This window comes from Acanthopagrus latus, chromosome 1 (genome assembly GCF_904848185.1).
Source record: "Acanthopagrus latus isolate v.2019 chromosome 1, fAcaLat1.1, whole genome shotgun sequence".
Lineage (NCBI taxonomy): Eukaryota > Metazoa > Chordata > Actinopteri > Spariformes > Sparidae > Acanthopagrus > Acanthopagrus latus.
The window spans coordinates 16,757,440-16,778,739 of NC_051039.1; the positions used below are offsets into that span (position 1 = coordinate 16,757,440).

Sequence of the window (21,300 nt, forward strand, 5' to 3'; positions counted from 1 at the left end):
TTTCTCAGTTGTGAAAACTAATAAACGAAGTGAAGAAATTACATTTAAATTCGGGAACATAAAAGTCTGAGTCATTGGCCTGTTCTGGGTGTCTGCAATGTGGCCCACAAGTAATATATCAATCTACTTGATCACACTCACGATCCACGTTCTACATTGCAATCCTTTATTGAAATTTTGAAAAGCCCTGTAGTAGCCAGACTTGAAATAGCTTGTTCATTTCTTCATTTGCACTATGAGAGGGGCGTTGCGTAGTTTTGGATAAGAAATTCAAACTCATAATTTTAATATGTACAGCTTTAATGAGGTAATAATACAAACTTTTTCCATAATTGACTAAAAAAGGGTTTACAAGGGTCGGTCCACAACCTCTATCGTTCGCCTGAAAATATTGTGAACGTCTTCATGATTGATCACAATTTTTGATGTTGCCAGATGACACACCCCTAAAACCCCCTGTCCAATCTCACAGTGCTTTGCAACAGAAGATGAACAGGAGAGGACTATGTAACACATTGCACCACATCCAGTGCATCTCTACTGTGAGGCAGTGAAAGAGGTTGACGAAAAAAAATTAAAGGTTTCTGAGATAACAAGATCCTTATTGTGGTTTGCATGATGTAAATTATTTCACAGAGAAGTAGGACCTTGTTATTGTTAACATTGGTGAAACCATCATCAACAAATGGCAAATTCATAGCTAATTCAATTTTAGTTAATAGCAGTTCAACTGTAAGCAGTTAAATACTTTATAAACCATTTAAAAGTCAAATTTATTGTAAAGTTTCACCTGATGTTGTCTATAATACTTTATATATAACAGTGAAATAACTATTAACTAAAGTTAAATTTAACTTATAATGTTCCATTTAGGCTGCACAGTGGCCCAGTGGCTAGCACTGCTGCCTCACAGCTAGAAGATCGCTGGTTCGCGTCCCGGTTGGGACGCCTGGGATCTTTCTGTGTGGAGTTTGTATGTTCTCCCTGTGCAAGCGTGGGTTTTCACCGGGTACTCCGGCTTCCTCCCACAGTCCAAAAACATACTGAGGTTAATTGATTATTCTAAATTGTCCGTAGGTGTGAATGAGAGTGTGGTTGTTCGTCTCTATGTGTAGCCCTGCGATAGACTGGCGACCTGTCCAGGGTGTCCCCTGCCTTCGCCCTAAGTCAGCTGGGATAGGCTCCAGCCCCCCCGCGACCCTGCAGAGGATTAAGCGGCGTACATATAATGTGTACAGATGATGGATGGATGGATGTTCCATTTATGAATGATGGATATTATGAAGTGTTACTTAAAGATCAGACAGAACTAAAGAAGAACTAATGAATGTACAGAACTAGTTTTTCTTCTTTGTACTCACTTCTCACCCGAAGAAACCAGAACACCTCAGCATTTTTATACCGACAAGAGTATTCTCCTGAAGTCTTAAGGTTTTTCAGCTCCAGGGTCTGATCAAATGTTTGTGGATAGTCGGCAGTCATAGGGATGGTGCAGTTATATATCTGTGTGTGGAAAGGATCGGAGCAGGTCAAGACGTCGCTGGTTTGGTTCGCTGGCAAATTCAACGTAGATTTAATGCTGAGATCTTCTCCTGTGAAGGCCACGAAGACTCTGCTCTCCAGGTTCAGTTCTGTGATGAGTTATGACATGATTAGTTGATCAACAAAAACTTAACCTGCAGCAGAATTGATTAACATCAGTTGTTGATGTCAGTTATTAAGCAAATAAATCAGCTTCACAGATGTGGGGATTTGTAGTTTTTCTCTCTTACATATCATAATAAAGTCAATCTTTTTGGGTGTTCTTTGGACAACGCGAGCAATCTGAACACTTAAACTTGGGACCTGGGAAACTCTGACACATATTTTACAACGTTTGTACATATATACTTAAAGTAATCATTAGTTGTTGTTGATATGATGCTAAAGAAATACATATCTACAATTTGGATCTAAATCTTTGTCTCAAAACAATCTTAGAATTACAGTATTGAGCCACAAAACGTCTCATTACTATAAGTCCAGTGTCAGTAAAAGTACAGTGTGGATGCCTTACTTGGTTGTGTCATTCCTGAACAAACAGAAGAGAGGAACAACACAAATATCCAGGTTGAGATGAGAGACAGATGCCAAAATGCTCGAGTTGCCATGTCTTGATTTTTAGGTTTTTTGCGGGGCTGTTTATGGTCTTCTGCTTCGCGGAAGTTGTTCCGTGTATCTGCTCAGAGTTTCTCAGTTTTGCTGGTACGTGAACTGTTGGGGTTCCTCTTTCGGGCAAAATCACTTCCTCAAAATGTAATTTTTCTGTTTTATTTCAGGCCACTGACTCACTGAGGACTCAGAGGGAGCAGAGAACTAATGAAAAGACTCTGTTTGATTCAAGGCATTCAACATAAGAGCCTGAAAGCAAAGATAGATCTACAAGTAGTGTGAAATTGCACAAAAAAAAGGCCCCTCACTTGCTTCGAGTCGTGTTTAAAAGGGGGTATTTCTGGTTGCATTATTTTATTACGTCAGCCTCTAGATGTGAAGTGCAATGTTGGCGTTCCTCCACAGTGAGACAGTGTTGGTGAAGCAACAGTGTGAGACATTAGCGCACACAGTTCGTCATGTGGTTTTTAAAAAGGCAGCGGATGGGAAAGACTCACACACGGGCAGGGTGAAAATATTGTGTGTGTGTGTGTGTGTGTGTGAGTGAGTGTGAGTGTGAGAGAGAGAGAGAGAGAGAGAGAGAGAGAGAGAGAGAGAGAGAGAGAGAGAGAGAGAGAGAGGCAGGAATTCAGCTGAAGGTGACAAATTGCCTGTTGTTAATGTGAACCAGATGTGGATGGTGCAGTGGCTCCTCCACAGCAGTAACTCTCTGTCGAGTCGCTCTCTGAAGCTGCCAGCAGAGGTGTGCAGATGCTGAAGTGCAGCGGTCATGATCACTTAACCCGATATGTCCTTCAGTCTGTTTTCCTCCCCCCTGCTCGATGCCTCTTTCCTCCGCTCCAAATCTACACTTGACTTTCTTTTTTTTTTTTCACCATTTTCTCTCTCTGGCTGCATCAATGGCCAACGCTGACCTCACCTCAGCTGCAGCATGAAAACAGACAGAGAGCTCGAATAACATCTGGATGCCAGTCAATAAAGAATAATTCATTCCATTTCATATCCCGTCTCTGACGATCTTTATCTCTCCTCCTTCCTGGGGAGTTTAGTATACAAATCCTTCCCTCACCAGAAGTATTGATAGATGAGCGGATTGATCTTTTTAACTGGAAAGACTGAGTTTCACACTGTAACTGGAGCAGAGAAAATATGTTATTTGCTTGAAAACCTTGTGGATTAAATCTCTAATCACCCCTGATTTTTAAAGCCTCCAGTGGTGGAAACTAAGTAGAAACTTTACTGAGGTATTGCATCACAACTTTGAGGAACTTTAGTGAACAATAATCGTTATTTTTACTCAGTTGTATTCATTTTACAGCTATAGTTCCAACTAAATTTTCAGAAAAGAAGATCCAACATAGTTAATAGAGTAGAGTCAGTTTATAGAAGCTTCAAACCTCTTGTGTTGTCGGCTCAACTATTCAGAACCATCAAATTTAATTTACGATACTGTGCAAGCACGAACAGCAGGTAATTCTTAAATTTTAGAACATGGAAGTATCAATTTAGTAAAAAAAAAAAAAAAAAAAAAGAAAAGAAAAAAAATAATTAAAGTCGAAAGAAGTCAAAGATGTTGAACTGTAACTTGCCCAAACAAATAGTACTTGAGTAAAAGTCTTTAAGTATCTGATATTAAATGGACTTATCAAAGTATCAAGTATCAAAAGAGGTTTTCCACCAATAAAGTAGAATTACACACGCACAGACAAAAACATGAATGTAAATGGGTCCACTGATTATTGGATTCAGTAATCAACTATTTTCATGATCCAAACACTTTAAATCCAATTGCCGATCAAATCATTTCAATTAAAAATCTGCTGCAATCGGCTCTAATGCAGCGTGCAATCGGCAAAGTAAATAACTAGTAACTAAAGTTATCAAATGAATGTAGTGCGGTAAAAAGTATAAAGCAGCATAAAGAAGCAAGTAAAGTACAAACACTTAAGTAAATGTACTTTTCCATCACTGGGAGTTTGGCTTGAATGATGGACTGGTTATCAGACTATCTGTTGATTCATTTCTTCTTAATCGTTGCATAAAGTTCAGCTTACGTGTTGATGCATCAATAATAAAAAATCATTTCCATAATAAGACAACATGACTGGGGCCACTGTGCATACTGACTACTTTCACTTCTGATACCATAAACACATTACTGTTACATACACTGAGTGAAGTCATGTGCAGGACTTCAAATAGAGTATTGTCAATGTGTGATACAATAATGCTGCTTTTACTTTAATAAAAGGTCTGAATACTTCTCTGACCCCTGGAGGATGTGCTTAGTGTTAAGGTTCTCAAAAGCCCACAGTGTATAATCCTCTTCCATTCATGTTACCGACTGAAGCAGCGTATTATAGCTGTGGCTGATGGAGGTACATTAAACACTTTAATGTGTAGAAATGTGTTATATTTTATGCAGTGAGCACAAGTATATCTTTAAATGGCTGTCAAGTAAGTGCAGTGGGGTAAGAAGTACAGTTTCTCTCTGTAGTGCAGAACATTTCTATGCTCTAAAGACGGTAAAAGACAACTTCTCGCTCTCCTGAATGCAGTAAACAAAGGGTAAATATTCTCAGCTGCTCGCTGTCAGATCTAGAGGAAATATCTTTCTGCATTCTTTTAGTTGGCAGAATTATAACAAATATGGCTCTGAGGTGTGTTGAGGCTCCGGGCTGCTTTTGTGAGGGTAAAGGGCAGGCGGTGGGAAGCAGAGACAGATGAAAAGGGTCTATAACTCAACTTGTGAGGAGACCACAGCACGTTTGTCGAGAAACTCGATCCTGCAGCAGAGTGACATTACAGCCTCGCACACATATACCTGTCTGCTCTCTAAAGAGGAGGAGGGACAGCAACAGAGTTCATGATGAGATTATCTTAAAGACGAAGAGGGCGTGCAACACATCTGGCAGCAGCTGGATGTCAGAGTGTGTGGTGGGCGTGTTGTTGGGGGTGTAAAGAGCTTTGTAAAAAGTGGCTCAGCACTGGACCTGCCACTCTCCTTCTAATTGTGTTATAGCCGCAAGCAGAGGGTGGAGAGAGCATCAGGAAAAAAAACCAAAAAAAAAACAAGAGAGAGACCAGAAGGAAAAGTAGAAAAGAGCAGGGGCAGTGACAGAGCGGAGAGAAGAGAGCAGCAGAGGCATCTGGTGTTCTAACTCCAGATCGGAGAAGGACTTCCTGCGGAGCATCATCATCATTTGTAGTCGTGAGTATCGCCTCATTTGCTCATTTTTCCAAAACACTTTCCAGCCTGCGACGCTTCTACCAGAGCTCTGTGAGTTTACAAAGTTAGAAAATGTTTTCATGTCAGCACAAACAAGCACCACAGTCACCAGCGTGAGGGGACACTGGGTTGTGGCTTGATTGCTGTTGGCGCATTAGTCCAGATGTGAAACAAGCTGCATCAGATTAACGCACGCCTATTTCACACCGCCTTTGATCGGCCTCCAAATTCATATTCCCTGAAAACATGTATAATTCCTCAACAATGAGTCACCGGCTTATTATTGTCCGGTGTGATTCACAGACTTTGTCATATGGATGCAATCCTGCTGCTTTTTTTTTTTTTTTTTTGCTTTCATTCGTTGTCCTCTTTCCTGGCGCGCCTGCTTTCACCTCCACTGTTTTTTTCCACTCAGAACCTGGAGTCATGGGATTAGAGGGGAAGAAAAAAAAAAGATTTTGAAAATTCATTTGTTTTGTCAAACTGGACTGTGGTCAACCACACACACACCACCAATAGAGCAGGACAAACAGGCTGCAGATATTTATAGAAGTGTGTCTGGTCGACATACTTTTTGTCTCACATCCTGCTCTCTTATGAAGTGTGGAGGTAGTAGAAGCAATCACAGATTATTTTGCTGATCTCTGTGCAGGGACAATTACACACTGGTGAAACAAACAAGTATTCAAATCATTTGCTTAGAAATAACACATTGTGAAATACTCCTCTTCATATTAGGATCTGTGTGACAGTTAATAAATCAGTCCTTATATGTTGCTTTTCAATATCATTATATATTAAAAAGACCATAAAACACAGTTTTGATTAAACCCAAACAAGTGATTTTTCTCAGTCAAGCTCAAGATTGCTGCAAAAAGCATATAGTTAACAGTTGACAAAGGCATAATGCAGTATGTAATCATCTTAATCAAGTAATTAATTGTTTAGTGAAGGTTATTAATGAAATAATAGGTAAATTGTAGTTTGTAAAATGTTCTAGTAAATCTTTCATAAACACTTATTAGAAACTCAGGCATCTTCAAACTTGTTAATACCTTTCTTATGAGCGCCTATAAATGACTTACAATCTAACATTATGCTTGTTTATTATGCTGTTGTTGACACTTGTATTGTCTTTTTAACACATAATGACGTAATAGTGCATCTAATAGGGACTTAAAACTTACTCCAGTTTGCGTAAAAGTTCAGTAAAGCAAAATGGAACAAAAGTACCAAAAGTGAAACTAGCGTGTTTTTGTCTTTTCTTTGTGTTATTGTTTTTTTGTTATATTATTGTTGTATCATTATCATACATGAATTAATGTGTAAACAGCATTTCAATTCTGTCATTAATATTGGAAATCTATACATAAGAATGTGTCATGTTCCTTAAACTGATCAAACTCACTGGTCACTAATGATAGCCGTCAGATAATGAGGTGGAGATAAAAGTGCAATATTACTGTTGTAGTGTAGATGAAGTAAATAGTACGATGTAAAAAGGAAATACTCATGTAAATTCAATGAGCAGAGTAAATGTCCTTAGTTACTTTCCACCACCGCAATCACATAACTTTAAATACAGTCAGTGGTGGAAGAAGACATGTTTTTCATAGACAATTCTATGACAAAATGTAAAAGTACAGAACTACTATGAACAAAATAAAGCACAAAGTATCAAAAGTAAGAGTCAACTTTATTCATAATGGCCCCTGGAGGTGATCAAACAGTATTTAATGCTGTAATGTTGTAGATGTGACTTATGTTAACATCTTCATGAACAGCTGCTCAGTTTAATCTAAAGCAATCTATCATACTCAATAACTGACAATGTGTTTTGTATGTAATCTGAAAAGTAACTGTAACTGTTGGATAAGTGCGTTGGAGTATTAGTACAGAGCAGCAGAAAGTGGAAATACTCAAGAAAAGTAGAGGCATGTGTAAAAACCCTGTGAAGTGAATGTACTTTGTTACCTTCCACCACTGGAAAGTACAGATGTGTGTGGACATCTTTAACTCTTGAACTCTGCTGGCAGCTGTGTGCTCTCGTGCTGCTGCACATGAAGCACACATGACGTCTGTGCTTCATCACCGCGTTGATTTTGTTTTTCGTGTCTTCGGCATTAGAAGAAAAACATGAAAGGAAGTTTTTCTTCTCCTCTCTGTTTTTTTTTGTTTTCAGAAGGGAGTGTCCCGTCTGCTCGTCATGGCCCTTCCCTCCCTGTTGATGCTGCTGATGGCCGTTGCCATGGTGACTGGGGCCCGCTCAGCCAGCGAGGAGAATGAACTGGATTATGGGTACTGGAACTACAGAGAGGGAGGTAAATCACCAGCCTCTGTTTGATCTGTGGCGTGTTAAGAGATACGGGGGCCTGTAAATCACTGGAGTGGCGATAATGTTTGAAGTTGTGAATTATAGGGGGGAATTTATTGGTGACCTGAATGAAACGCAGCAATCTGAGCAGCTCTGCAGAGATGAGATAGCTGCTTGGAGCTTAGAATCATTATCACACATGTGCTTTTAATAATGTTCACCATTCATCCGGGCTGTTTTCAGCCGATGGAAGCCTGATGGTGTTGCGTTTGGGTTTCAGCTGACAGTGTGAACGTGGCCTCAGTGCGCAGTGTGACCAGAGTTTTAGACGCCTGGGGGAAACGCATCTTCAATGAGATCAAGACTTTACTGCACTCTCAGCCCAGCACGCTGCTGCCCGACTACTCCAGGTAACTTAAACACTTCTCTCTCAGGTGTCCTAGATATGCTGTCTGAGCAGCACTGGCTTGGTTTATTACACCATAATCTTGAAAGTAATACTTCCGTTCATTAGATTTTTATGTGCCCACCTCCGCCAGAATTAAATTGAAATCATTTTTCATCAAAATTATGAGAAGAAAGTAATGATTATGTGATCAAAGTCAAATTATGAGATGAGAAGGCATAATAGTAGACATAAAAGTCCAAACTATTAGGATAAAAAGTCTGAACTGCAGGTAGCACTCCAAAATCATTTGGAGTATGAACTCAACAGGTGGCCAGTGCTTATTAAGTTTTATTTGATTTTGTTATGTAAATGCATTTATGACATCCAGAGCCATTAAGCACAACGAGGTCATGTCCTTGTTTTTTGTAAATCGGCTACTGAACTGTCCCTCCTGACATAAAACAATCTGAAAAACACCTGAGGAAGAGTTTAATCTTTGTTAATTAAACACAAGTTCCACATGATGTTAAAGGCTGCTCATGATTTCTTCTAGTGAAAACTAAAATCCTGATGTCATTAACTTAATCCTGCAGCCTGTCCAATATCATAAAGTTATAAGAAAAAAAAAAAGAAGTGAAATAAAATAAAATATTTGTGGTATTTAACCATCATTATATGTTTGTAAAACAGTTCATATTCACTCTCTTATTGAATAATTATTGTTCAATAACACTGTCCCTGGAAGCTGTAATACGTATTTTCTGTACAGCTCACTCAGGATTTACCAAGGACAATGGATGATGAAAAAACACTAGGCTATGTTTATTTATACATTTCCTAGTTTACACTAGTTGCACTCTTATAATCAGCCAACAGTTCTTACTGATGAACGTGTTGTTGTTGTTGTTGTTGTTGTTGTTGCTGTTGCTGTGTGAAGCTGAGCCTCCTCTGCTCGTCCTGCAGGGTGCGCCCTCTCTCCGAGTCCGTCAACGACCTGTTCAGAGAAGTCTCTCTACTGCGCAGGCGCATCACCGAGCTCTCCCATCGCCTAGCAACGCTGGAACCGTTCCTACGTCACCACGGCTACTGGCAGGGGGAAGGAGAGGAGGGGGCGGGGCCCGGCTCGGCTCTGAGCCTGAGGGGAGAGGTGGCCAGCCTGGCCCGGTACCGGCCCACCACCACCAACACCGCAGGCAGGCCCGGTCCAGCGAGGGGGAGCCGGGTGGTGAGGAGGAGACGGGTGAGGGTCCTGCAGAACGGACAGAGGCTGGTACAGAGTGAGACTCATTAAAGACAAAGAAGTTATATTACAGACGAGTATATCTGGTATAGCTGTAGAAAGAAATGCATTTTTATAAAACTGTAGATTTCATGTAAAATAACAAATATATAAGAAACTGCTCGACCTGTGAGTGATGGTGAAGGTTTACCATTCAGCAGCTCATATCTTTAATAAACTCTCGTTTTATCACTTGTTCGCTGTCCTGCTCTTCATGTCATCATAACAGACACACGCAGCCTCTTTAACACTTTACATCAGAGTTATTATGAGTTTATATAACAGTTTTAATCCAGCAGGGTTTGTTTTATTCTACACTCTCTTAACTTGTAGCTTTAAAGGATAAATTCACCGAAAAGATATGCATTCAGGGTTCATGGCTTTCCTCAGCAGATGGTGTTTCATCGCCACATTTGTTTTTCCCTCCTTTTTTCTTTTATTGGCACACAAACAAATATGGAGGCACCAAGTGTTCGGTATCAATTTATGGAATAATTCACATTTGATGGATGATGCACAGGTGTTTTATGAAATTAAAATGGTCGGGCTGATTTTTTTTAATATTATTTTATTCCATTCCTTGCATCTATTCATGTGCTTATTCATCTTGCATAAAACGCTTCCGTCTCCAGCTCCCCAACAGCCTGAACGCAGACCAGTAAAGATAGGTATAAATATGTTAAAGGGTCACTCCACCTGTTTTCCCACATTAAGGTCAGTTTAATCATCAGGAGGAGTTCTTGCCCAGCGTGTGAAAATCGTTGTGTGATGTCTTCTGTGGTTTCGAGAAGGTTTACAAAATTCTTATAGATATGATAGAAACAGGATGATGTTGTCAGAGTTTGGCTGCAGACTTTTTTTTTTTTATAGAAAACCTACATTACAAACTGAAGCCTTGGGATTTGGAAGACTCATTCATTCACCAGTCAGAGATGGTCTAAAGAAAAATGCTAGAGTCATGTTGGTGGAAATGTAGGATCCAGTGTTCTTAAAGCTTGAATTGATGTCTCAGCATCTACTGCTTTAATTTAAATGTGTGTCCTCCTTTAAAAACACTTGCTGAAAAAGACAAATACTAATCAGTGCAAAAGACTTCTCCGATTTGACTACAAGAAAAGAAAGAAAATAAACCTGCCATTTCTTCATTTAACCCTAAATTAAATTTTCCTGTAACATCATCATTTTTTGTCATTAACTTTTGCCTTAAAGGTGCACTATGTGGTTTTGGAGAAGAAACACAGGCTCAGAATTTTAATATTAACAATAAATGAGCTAATACTTAATACTGTTTATGAATAAATAACTGAATAAACAAGCTGTTCTCAGAGGAAATCAAGGTCCTGAACACTGTTTGGAGCTAGAAAGGTGGCAGGGTCCGCCACATATGAACAAAGTAACAGTATGGAATAATGTTTGTTCAGTCCTGAAAATGAACATTTTTTGTTTGGGCATAAATCTTCCTCTTCTGATTTAAATGTCTCTTCCAAAACTACGCAGCCCACCTTTAAACTCTTGTAATAAAAACAGACTCCATCCTTGTGTCATCCTGCGCACCACTAACCGGAGGAGTCCATGTAGCCACCACAGGGTGTCAGTGCTCGCCCGCCGCCGTAATCAGATGCGACATCACACCTGATTCATGCAGGTCTAATCTGATGTTTTTTGCTCAGCTGTAGTCAGGGTGGGTGCTGGCGGCCCGGCAGGGGGTGCCTATTATCTGCTATCATAATTACACTGTTTGTTTGCGTACGGCGATGGCGTGTGTTCATGTTGTGGGCACAGACGCGCAAAACTTTATGCCTTCATTAAAACTTTGCCAAGTGTTTCTACAGCAACCGGTTTCTCTTGTCATGCTGCAGTCGGTGTGGCATCCTTCTGGGGTGTTTTTTTTTTTTTTTTTGTCTCTGTTTCTGCATCTGCACACACTTGTCAGTTCATCTTTTGTTTCCCTGTGCGTGTTTTATCCCCCCTCTTTTTTATATCACACTATAATCTGTACATCAACCACCCCATCCTCCTCCTCCTCATCATCATCATCCATCTCCCTCCTTCTCTTCTTCTCTCCTCTCTACGCTGCTATGTGTGGGCGTTAAGCTCAGGCTGTACTTTCCATTTTGGTGTTGTATTGTCAATGCATTGTTGCATCCAATCCAGTTAAGATGCTGTGGGAATACTGTATAAATCTCTCTCTCTCTCCCCCTCTCTGTCTCTCTTTCTACACCCCCTCCCCCCTCATCCCTCCCCATCTCTGGAAAAGAGAGCCAGTTGCTAGGTAACAGTTAATTGTCAAGAAGTAGTTACATGTGTTGCAATGCATCCTGAGGTTGTTGGGTTGGCGTAAAAGGAGTGAACAAGTAAGCAGAAGCGATGGTTGAGAGGGCGAGAAAATAGTAACCAGAGGATGTTTTTTTTTTTTTTTTCAGTAGTAAAACTGATTAAAAAGATTATTTCTACATCCTCACCTCATTCTGTGTCAGCATCCAGGGCTGCAAAGAAAAAAAAAATCAAAATCTATAGATACACACACGTAACAAGGCATCAGTACATTTTCCAACCTGCAGGTTTCTTTAAATAACTCCTGTTGCTGGACAAGGCTTTGAGAGTAAAGAGAGTCTGAAGAGCGAGGGGGAGTGCTGAGGTTTTTTGGGGGGAGCTTTGATCTCTGCTGCTCGCTTCAGTTTGCATCGCTTCTTCCTCGCTTCAATATATTCCCCCCCCCTCCTCTTCCTCTTGTTTCTCAAGCCTCTTTATCTATTTTCTCTTGTCCAACATCAATCTCACACAAGGAGAGAGAGCGAGAGGCACAAACAAAAGAGGAGAGGATGACACTCGCGCGGCAGCCATTATCTCAGATCCACTGATGACCTAGAGGACATAATAATATGATCTGTTACAACATGTGTTAAGTGCACTTGAATGCCACATACAAACACAGCACAAGAGACAGAAGCCCTGTGGATGCAACACATGATTAAAAAAAACAAAACAATAAAAACAAGAGAAATCAGTTTTGAGATTTCTTATTTTTTATTAATACTCAACACTTTTATTCCAAAGAGACAGAAGAATAATATTTCTCAGCACTTAATTTTCACATTGACTGTGTTTAATCTCATTTTCAATATTACTAAATATTCAATCAAATTTGAAATAACTCTCTTCACACAAGTAATTTCTGTCCATACAAAAAATGTGAGGGTGAACTAGAATTTTTTTGTCCTATGTACATTTTTCACAATCTGTACAGCTCAGGAATGGGGTCGTTCGATCTTCTGTGGTAAAACACAAAAAACCAGAAGATTAGCCAAAGAGGGGAAGAAAAGAAAAATCAAAGAAGACTACTGTAACAGTGCAACAGATAATCTATTGTGCTTTCTGTGTACCGATGAGTGATGATGATTTCCAATTTGTCCTAAGCTGGTCTTCGACCAAGTCCAAAAGGAAAATCAAAACACATCAACAAACCTCGACTTATTAAGTGTGCACATTGTGTGTGTGGTAATAAATGATTGCACATCTCCTGGCCAGAAGTCATTAGAAAAGCAATTTCGCGAGGGGACCTACGAATCAAAGATTTATCTCAAATAGATCTATTCTTTGCCATTTTGTACAGTTTGTTATCAAAAGTCCATGAGCGTGAGGTAAAGTATTTACATACAGTTTTTATAATACATGTACAATAAACAGTTATCTCTCACACACACACACTCTGTCTCTCTTCCATATGAGAACACACAGAGGTAATCAAGCGTATGTATTCAGGCACATACAATAACGGAAAATAATGAATCGTTATTCAAAGGAAAAAATAGGAAAAGTAGTTGAGATGAAGAAGGCTTCTTCAGTGACGATGAATGTGTTAACCAAGACCTCAACCTTGTTTAAAAGCATTTACACGAACTATCAAGAAAACTGAGCTTTGTAAAACATTAATAAAGAAAGAATGTTTTCTATCCTAGTGAAGTTTCTTTTTAAAATCAATTTTAGCCAAAATTCTCGACTGTTAGATTGGTGTCTTCTCCTGCACAAACAAGCACGCACACACGCACACACACACCTACAGTACTACATGGATCATCAGTACCAATGAAGATTGATAAAAATTCCAAACATTGTTCAAAAACACCCATTTTTCTTCTGGGTTAAAAGTTAAAGATTGAAAAAACAGAAATAAATAAATAAAAAGTGTATACATGCAAGTCCTCACAAACACTAGAGATCCCTGGTATCATACATACTGACTTGTCAACCAAGAGAAGAAAAGTCCTCTAAAGTTCTGACTGGGATGTACAACAAACTAAATACTGGACCCATTCAGTCAGATTGTGCTTAGGTATTGAAATTTTGGTTTGGCAAAATGTCTAAAAGTCAGGTTTAAGTGACGATAAATAACTGGAGATGGAGATTTTAATAGTATGGAGGGCTGTATTTAAAACACTTCATCTATGTGTTGTGTTAGAGCGGAGACGACCTGTGTGTCTGGTGTTGTGGATTTAGGAGCCGCCTTTTCATCTAAACATCTACGAGTATCGCAAAGAAAAGGCTTTTTTCTAACTAAACCTACCACCTGCTTCTCTCTTCTCCGCCTTCCGCTTTCATTCTTTCTCTCCTCAAACGTCTGCAGCTGACACGATCCACACAGGACCTTGGACTTGAGGGCAAATTCTTTCCTTCATCAAAATCTCAGCATGTGAAACAGATTATGGTCTGGTGGAGGGAGAAATCAAGGTTACAGTATGTGCTGAAATGATTTTCTTCTGTTCCATTTGGCGAAAAATGGGAGTTTGAGCAACATGGCGTCGAGTTCACACAGTGATAGACTTAGTATCCCGTTCTCTTGACAGTAAGAAAGGAATAGTTCCACATTCTCCCTTGCAGAGATATATGAGAAGATCTTGAACACTTTCAAATCTGTGTTTAATATGACGCTAGACTAGCAGCTGGTTAGCTTGGCTTTGCATAAAGAATAATGCTACTGCACCTCTAAAGCTCTAAGGTGTAAAGTGTAAAAATAAGAAGTTGTGGTTTTTGTGTAAATGAATCAAACAGGAAATAGCATCTTACATGCAGACGTGATATTCATGTAATGTGGTCCCAAGTCTCAGGCAAGGCCCGAACCATTTTTTTCCTGGGCAAGGCTCGTCAAAGATCGTGTCAAGTCAAGTCCTAAGAAAAGTTACTTTACTTCCCCCTCAAAAAAATAAAAAATGACTGCAGTTTTACCTCCAGTTAATCTAAGCTGTTCAAAATTATGACAGTGACTTTAACTTGCATGCTAATTACTATTATTCAGTGAAATACACAAAAAAACTATTTTGGTGCAATTAAAGATGCAATATGTAAGAATTTTAGTTCCGAACCATATATGGCCGCGTTCTGTTCAGGTCAAAGCTCCTATGTTAACGGTGCAAACAATGCTTCAAGCACACAGTCCATATTGCACTGAAAAGGTTTTCTATTTAATCATTTCTTTTCAATCAAAATGAGACATTCCTTTCCCATCACTTAAAAAGAAAATCAAATATAAACTGAAAATGTAAAAAGAACACAAAGTCATTTCAGTCTTTAACTTCCTTGTCCATGTCGGGTCAAAAGTCATTTATTTTCTGTCAAGTCAAGTTGCAAATCATCTAAACAGTGAGTCAAGTTGACCCGAGGTCCACTTCTCTGGTAACATGTTGATTTTTGAGTATTCGAGGTGTGTTTACTTTTGCATAAAGTCAAGAAAAACTTTTTTCCAGTCTGTTTATTTAACAAAGCTAACCAGCTGTAGATTCAAATCTACTGTACAGACATGAGAGCGTTATCGACCTTCTATCTAAGACTCTGCAAGAAGGCAAATAGGTGGATTTCCTAAAATGTCAAACTATTCCTTTTACCCCATTTGTAGAAAGGAAACACTTGAAGTAAAGGGACACGCTGTAAAGGTGAGAGTATGTTACGAATAACTAACTCTGATCATCTGGGCCTGTTTACCGTGAGCCTGCTGTGGTCCTGCAGGGGGGAAGATGTTCAGCACGTGTCCTTCCATCGCTCAAATGTGACCGTCTAATACAGCAGGCAGGGCTTATGGCTGTAATCATCACATAATTAATGCTCTGTGCTGCTCATCCCAGCAAGCGGAGGCCTCACTCTGAGAGTCCATTATGTCCCTGTCCTGAACAGCAACACTGTCACGGCCAATTGAGCCCGAGCCAATGAAATGCAACGAGCGCAACAAGCGGACATTAAATGTGATTTACATGTATTTAATGGATAGTCTGCTCCTGGGTCATCTGTTATGCAGAAATGAATAGTGAGGTTTGAGGAGGTGAAGCTTGTTGAGCCTCTTAGTAAATGAAGTTAGATTAATCAAGGAGTTACTGGGACAAGAAGACGCTTCTAAATGTTATTTGTAAATCATATTTCTTCACATACAGCGGCACGGCTCTGACATACCAGGATTTTCAGGGGGACAGGAATGTTTTTTTTTTATCATGGCACTGTGGTTTTAACCCTTGTAATCCTGCTATTGTCGAGGATATATGTAGGAATTTAAGAATTGTATGTTGTATGATGCTTATGGAACTCTCATATCAGTGGTTTTTAGGTGTGTTTTCACTCTCAAATCGATTGACTAATTGTTTGCAGGTGGATCTGTCTACCAACTAAACAGATCTTGTGTGTAGAAAATCAGTATTAATCCTTTAAGGCACATCCAGCTCAAAATGCGAGACCCATGTGGCACTGCCAAGCAGAAAAACGAGAGGAAACGGCAAATCAGTATGATGATGTTGCTTCTGCAGCTGAAAAAAAGACCTTCTTTGCAAATTTATGAGTACATAGAATGTACTCAGCAAGTCACGCCTTTCACATACACTTCACAGCACTCAAAAGTAAGAAAAGTATAAAAAATCAAACATGAAGAATTAATAGCAAAGAAGAGTCCAAATTACAGGAACCCCAAAAAAGATCCGTCCTGACAGCGTGTCTTGCAGTCTCCTGTAATATTGGTAAGCTAAGAAAGAATTAACATCATACAAATATGTAACATGAACTATTTAAAGAAATAAAATTGAAAAACAATCCAAACCAATCATCATTAAACACTGGAATAATATTCAATAATATTATCAACATTATCAATACAATTATTATTAGTTTACCCTGTGACTTCAACAGAAGTGTTGTTTCTCATTCATGATTGTATTTCCGTTTCTAAACAAAATGTTTGTTTTGGTGTTAAAGAACTGCGGGAGGGAGGGAAAGACAATGAGCATGTGAAGAGAGCAGAGACTGGAGATTTTATTTCACTTTTTCCCCTCCCTCCCTCACTATCTTTCTCTGAGCGTCGGAGCAGCACCAGAATCCTCTCTTCTCATTAAAAACTTGTCTCCCGCCGGACTTCACCACAGCTTAGCCTGCAGTGGCCTCTGTGCAACGTCCAAATTCTCTCCATTTAGTGGAGTGAGAACAACACACAGTGTCTCCTCATTCTCTTCACACAGAGAGGTCATCAGCCCGTGCTGTTTCTCGTTTTTCCCCCTGTATGGTTTCTCCCCGTCCCTTTCTCTTTTCTTCACCCACTTCATCTTCTCTCTCTCTCTCTTCCTCTGTCTTCACCCTCAGACGTCTGACTCAATGCTGGAGAGCTTTTCATAAACGTGTCCATTGCTGGCACCGTTGAAGGGTCTCTGTCCCGGCCCCAAACCTAACGTGTCCCTGCCCCCAGGCAGTATCTTGCTGGCCCCGTGGTGGTTCCCCATGGGCCCTCCCACCCCGCCCAAACACAGCTCTTTGGGGAACCTGGGGGCCACGTTGGACATCACCCCAGCTGTGGCGGACGCGGGCAAATAGGATGCGGCTCCCATGGAGCCGCGGAAGTCCCCTCCTCCTCGGCTGTTGTTGAGAAGTTGCTGCTGCTGCTGCTGTTGCTGCGTCTGTGGCTTTTTGATGTAGTACGGTTTGGCACCGTGTAATAGACACTGGTCGTCGCCGAAGGTTGGGATGAAGGGGTTCTGGTTCACCTTATCTGGGTAGAGAGATTTAGACAAGGAGTAAGTCCCGGCCCCTCTGCTACCACCACCACCACCACCACCACAGCCCCCACCTCCCATCATAGCTCTATCTCTGTCCCTCAGGTCTCTCTCCCCCACCGACCGCTGATGAAAACTACCCTCGCCTCCACGAAACAAACTGAAGGATGAGCCTCCTTTCGCCCTATCTCCACCTATTCCTCCGAACATGGAAGAGTCCCTGTCACACGAATACCTCTCAAACATGTGAGCGTATGGGCTGGGGCCCTCCATGGAGCGGTCTTTGTCTTTCAAGCTCACACTTCGAGGCTGGTTTAACTGTCCTCCAGCGCCCCCACCAACCCCTCCCATGCGACTTGCCCCCTCCCTCTGTAGGTCCACAAATGTGTCATATGAGTGCTGCCTCCTTAATACCCTCCCTCCTGGCCCTAGCTTCCTGCGCTGCGCCTGAGTTTGTGTTTGGGCAGGTCCTACACTACTCTTTCCTGCAGCGAACACCATGTTATGATCCTCGCTGATGTTGTAGAGGTTGCTCGGCTGTATCTTACAGGAGTCGCAGCGTTTGCAGCTAGCGGAGGTGGGGCGACTGCTAGTTCCGCCAACTCCGCTAGTTTGGCAGGTGCCGCCTCCTCCTACGCCTCCACTATGGTGACACACACTGTGACAGTTACGACACTCCCAGTCACCCCCTGCTATGCCCCCCCCTCCTATCCCAGACACCCCCTTCTCCCAGCAGGTGTGGGCCTGCTGCCCTGCCGTACCAATCCCACCTTTACAATCCGGCTTCTTGCCTTTACCTTTGAGGAAATCTTCTACAGGAACTAAGCTTTGACAGATACCACCACCGCTACCACCGCCCACACCACCGCTTCCTCCACTTCCACCCTCTTGCTCCCACTTGGCCTTGCCCTCCTTGGAGCGGAACTGGTCCGCATAGAAATCCCTCAGGTTCTCTTTCTCTTTGCGGAATGAATAAGGTGAAGAATTACCCCCTCCACCTCCCCGCTTCCGCTCCAGGGGAGGTGAGACCGTGCGGTGTGCCTGGGGCCCATGGGGAAAGTGGTGGTGGACGGTGTGGTGGTGGGGTCTCCTCCTCAAGCCGCTCAGCTCTATCTCGTCATGCTCCCGTCTGACCTTGGCCGATGCTGGCCTCTTTTTCAGGCTGTCCCTGAACTGCTTACGCCGCTTGTTGTTGCCCTCCAGGTTGCCGTAGGTGACAGTGTGGGTGGAGATATCCGAAACGTCAGAGCGAATGTTCCCATCATCACCCCCCGAGCCTGCCCCACCCCCACCACAGTACCTGTCATGCCCCCCGATGAGCCCCGTGCTGGAAGCGCCTCCTTTGAAAGAAAACCTCCCGTACACATTGCTTCCCTTGAACCCACCCTGGTTGGATTCCGCAGGGGTGTGGCCAGCAATCAGGTCAAATTTATTGGTATTCCTGTGAGTCATGGAGGGGCGGGGCTGGGTGGTGAAGATGGGTGCTACCCCTCCCCCTAAACTGTCGCAATCGAACATGCCCCCCTCCAACGAGCTAGTGCTGCCTAAGCTACGCGGCCTATTAGGCGGTGGGCCGGACATACCCAGAGCCGAGGCCGGGTGGTGGTGCAGGTAATGGTCCTGGTACAGGTTGCTGTCCTTCAGGGGCAAGTTGCCAAAAGTCCTCTCCACCTCGCTGATGTAGTCAGTGAACATGTTGTCCTCTGGCATGTAGGGCGGCGCTGACTTGCAGTCTACAGGGTGACCCACCAAGCTGCGCCGGTGTTCCTGGATGTCATAGATAGCCGAGTCACGACCGCTGTGGCTGTACTCCAGAGCGGCGTGCGGAGAGCCGTTAATGCCCGGGACGGCGGTCATGTCCTTGGCGGTACGGAGCAACCGCAGGATATTGGAATGTGTGTTGTTCATGTTCTTCTTCATAGTGGACGAGGGCGAGTCTATGGTTGACTTGTTTTCCTCAATTTGAACCCCATGGATGCAGCTGTAGATACCCTGGAGTGTGAAAATTACAAGAAAAGGGAGGTAGAGAGAGAAAGAGAGGGTGAGACAGGCCATGGGAGGAAGAAAGGATACGAGTGAGAGAGGTAAGATAGGAAGTGAGAAAAAAACAACAGTAAAATGTGTAGCAGTGTCAAGATTTAATGTCGGAGTCAGACACATAAACAGACAGACAGACAGGCCCACAGACGGAGAGAGAGACAGACAGAGACAGACAGAGGCAGAGAGAGGTTAATGCATTGCCATGTTCTATCTGATCACCCTCTTGTTTACACACTGTTAAACAGTAATAGGGTCTGAGTTCATAAATGACTTCTCTCAGGGGAACAGCATGGACTCTGAGAGGTGCTGCTCAGATCTCCACCTCAGACTGAAGGAGAGGTGAAGGAGCAGCCTTGATTGATGACACAAAAGGTGCAGTGAGCTCACGGGTTTGACCACCAATCAATAAGTTGAATCAATGTCATTTCAATTCGGCTGACTCTGGCGCCACTGGCTGATCGTTTTACTCTTGAAAAAAACAGTGTCAAGGATATTAATCACTGTGTAAAAGTTTGCCTGACACCTGAGACACGCATTAACAATCCTGTATTTAAAATATCATCATGCATCATCGTGTCCCTCTGTTTGTTTTGATTCAGGATTTATTCAAGATGGGGGAAAGCCTTTTTTGCCAGTGAAGACAAAAAGTGTGCTCAAATGGGGGCTGAGGGATCCTCAGAGGCGACAGCCAAATCCGAAAGGTCGAGGACACACTACCCACCAGCCAGCGCGCGGGCCAACATTCCTCAAAGGCGTCAACTTGTCAGAAACAGTTTCTGTCTGTCTCTTAGTCACTTTCCCTGTCACTGAGTTACATTCATGAATCTGAATCGTCAACCGTCTTTCCCTTTTATGCCTCCGTTCTCTCTTTGTGTGTGTATTTTATCTCTGTTTCCGGGTGCCCGGGTGAACGGCAGCCGCTCCAACGGGATTGTTGGTCTTTATCTCTCTACATCTATAGCTACTACAGCGGCTGTGAAAGGTAATAGAACACAGGTTACTGGCACAGCGCTCTGTCTGCTCCTTTATACTCCGCCTTTGTCCTGCTGCCGCTTTTATTCTTCATCATGACCGATCTCTCTTTCTTCTTCTGCATTTTATTAGCCTTTTGTCCTCTCATCACTTGTCTATCCTTACACAGTGTATATACTGTATATGACCTGCAATTTGTTCTTCGAACTACAAGTTTTTCTTTCTCACAGTGCAACTCAAGCCTTAAACCAGGCCTGGGAACGTATAAAAGATATCCTACTGTGGAGTAACAGGAGTCTCTCTTGAAACACGTTTGCACTAAAATGCATGTTGTAAAGCAACAAGTAGCACATTAAAGCTCAGAGTGAATCTTAAAGCTACCACGCAACAAGCTTACATCTTGCATACAAATATTCATTTCAGAAGCTACAAAGACAGAGGGAATTTGCTGCCAATTTAGCAAAGTGAAGTGTTTCTGTCTATGTTTCTGAAGTGCTACAGGCCAGATCTGTGTTTAAAGTTCTTTCAGGTTAGTCTGAGTAGCTGTAATCTAAATTACATTACAATTACAAACACCTTCAGCGTTAACACCAAACACATAAACGCTGCTGTTTTTTCTCTGGCAAAGAATAACTGAGGCAATTTGCATGCACTAACATACCCCCTCGACCCTGTTGTGAAATGTAACATTATGCAAATGAATTACACCTCAAGTGATTATTTATATGGACCTCAACAACCTGCATCAATAACACCGAGACGCCTTGTTAAGTGACCCATTTGAACAGAGTCGTAACAATGCTGGGATGAGCTCTCCACAAACACACCTTCAGGTCACCGTCTGAGAATGCGTAGCATAGTAAGAAGCTTTTATTTCAGCGCCATTAAATTGATGACAGCCGACTTTCTCAA

General features: G+C 41.9%; 2 protein-coding genes across 9 annotated transcripts in view; one reads left to right on the forward strand and one right to left on the reverse strand.

The window, feature by feature from the left end:
• Positions 1–4,899: 4,899 nt before the first annotated feature.
• si:ch211-243a20.3 (uncharacterized protein LOC100151507 homolog) lies at positions 4,900–9,556 on the forward strand. Its single transcript, XM_037107802.1, has 4 exons — positions 4,900–5,362; positions 7,563–7,701; positions 7,975–8,104; positions 9,046–9,556. The coding sequence occupies exons 2-4, from the start codon at positions 7,587–7,589 to the stop codon at positions 9,371–9,373; spliced, it is 573 nt and encodes a 190-aa protein (XP_036963697.1). The 5' UTR covers positions 4,900–5,362; positions 7,563–7,586; the 3' UTR covers positions 9,374–9,556.
• A 2,809-nt stretch (positions 9,557–12,365) lies between these two features.
• The window catches only part of grin2bb (glutamate receptor, ionotropic, N-methyl D-aspartate 2B, genome duplicate b), a 105,680-nt gene continuing 96,745 nt past the window's right edge, over positions 12,366–21,300 (reverse strand). For 4 of the 8 annotated variants that reach the window (XM_037099388.1, XM_037099425.1, XM_037099406.1 and 1 more), the window contains one exon: positions 16,966–19,368. In XM_037099388.1, coding sequence (XP_036955283.1) covers positions 16,966–19,368 — 2,403 coding nt within the window. Of the gene's footprint in view, positions 19,369–21,300 lie in introns of all 8 variants that reach the window. The other 4 variants (XM_037099398.1, XM_037099434.1, XM_037099453.1 and 1 more) reach the window with 3 other exon arrangements.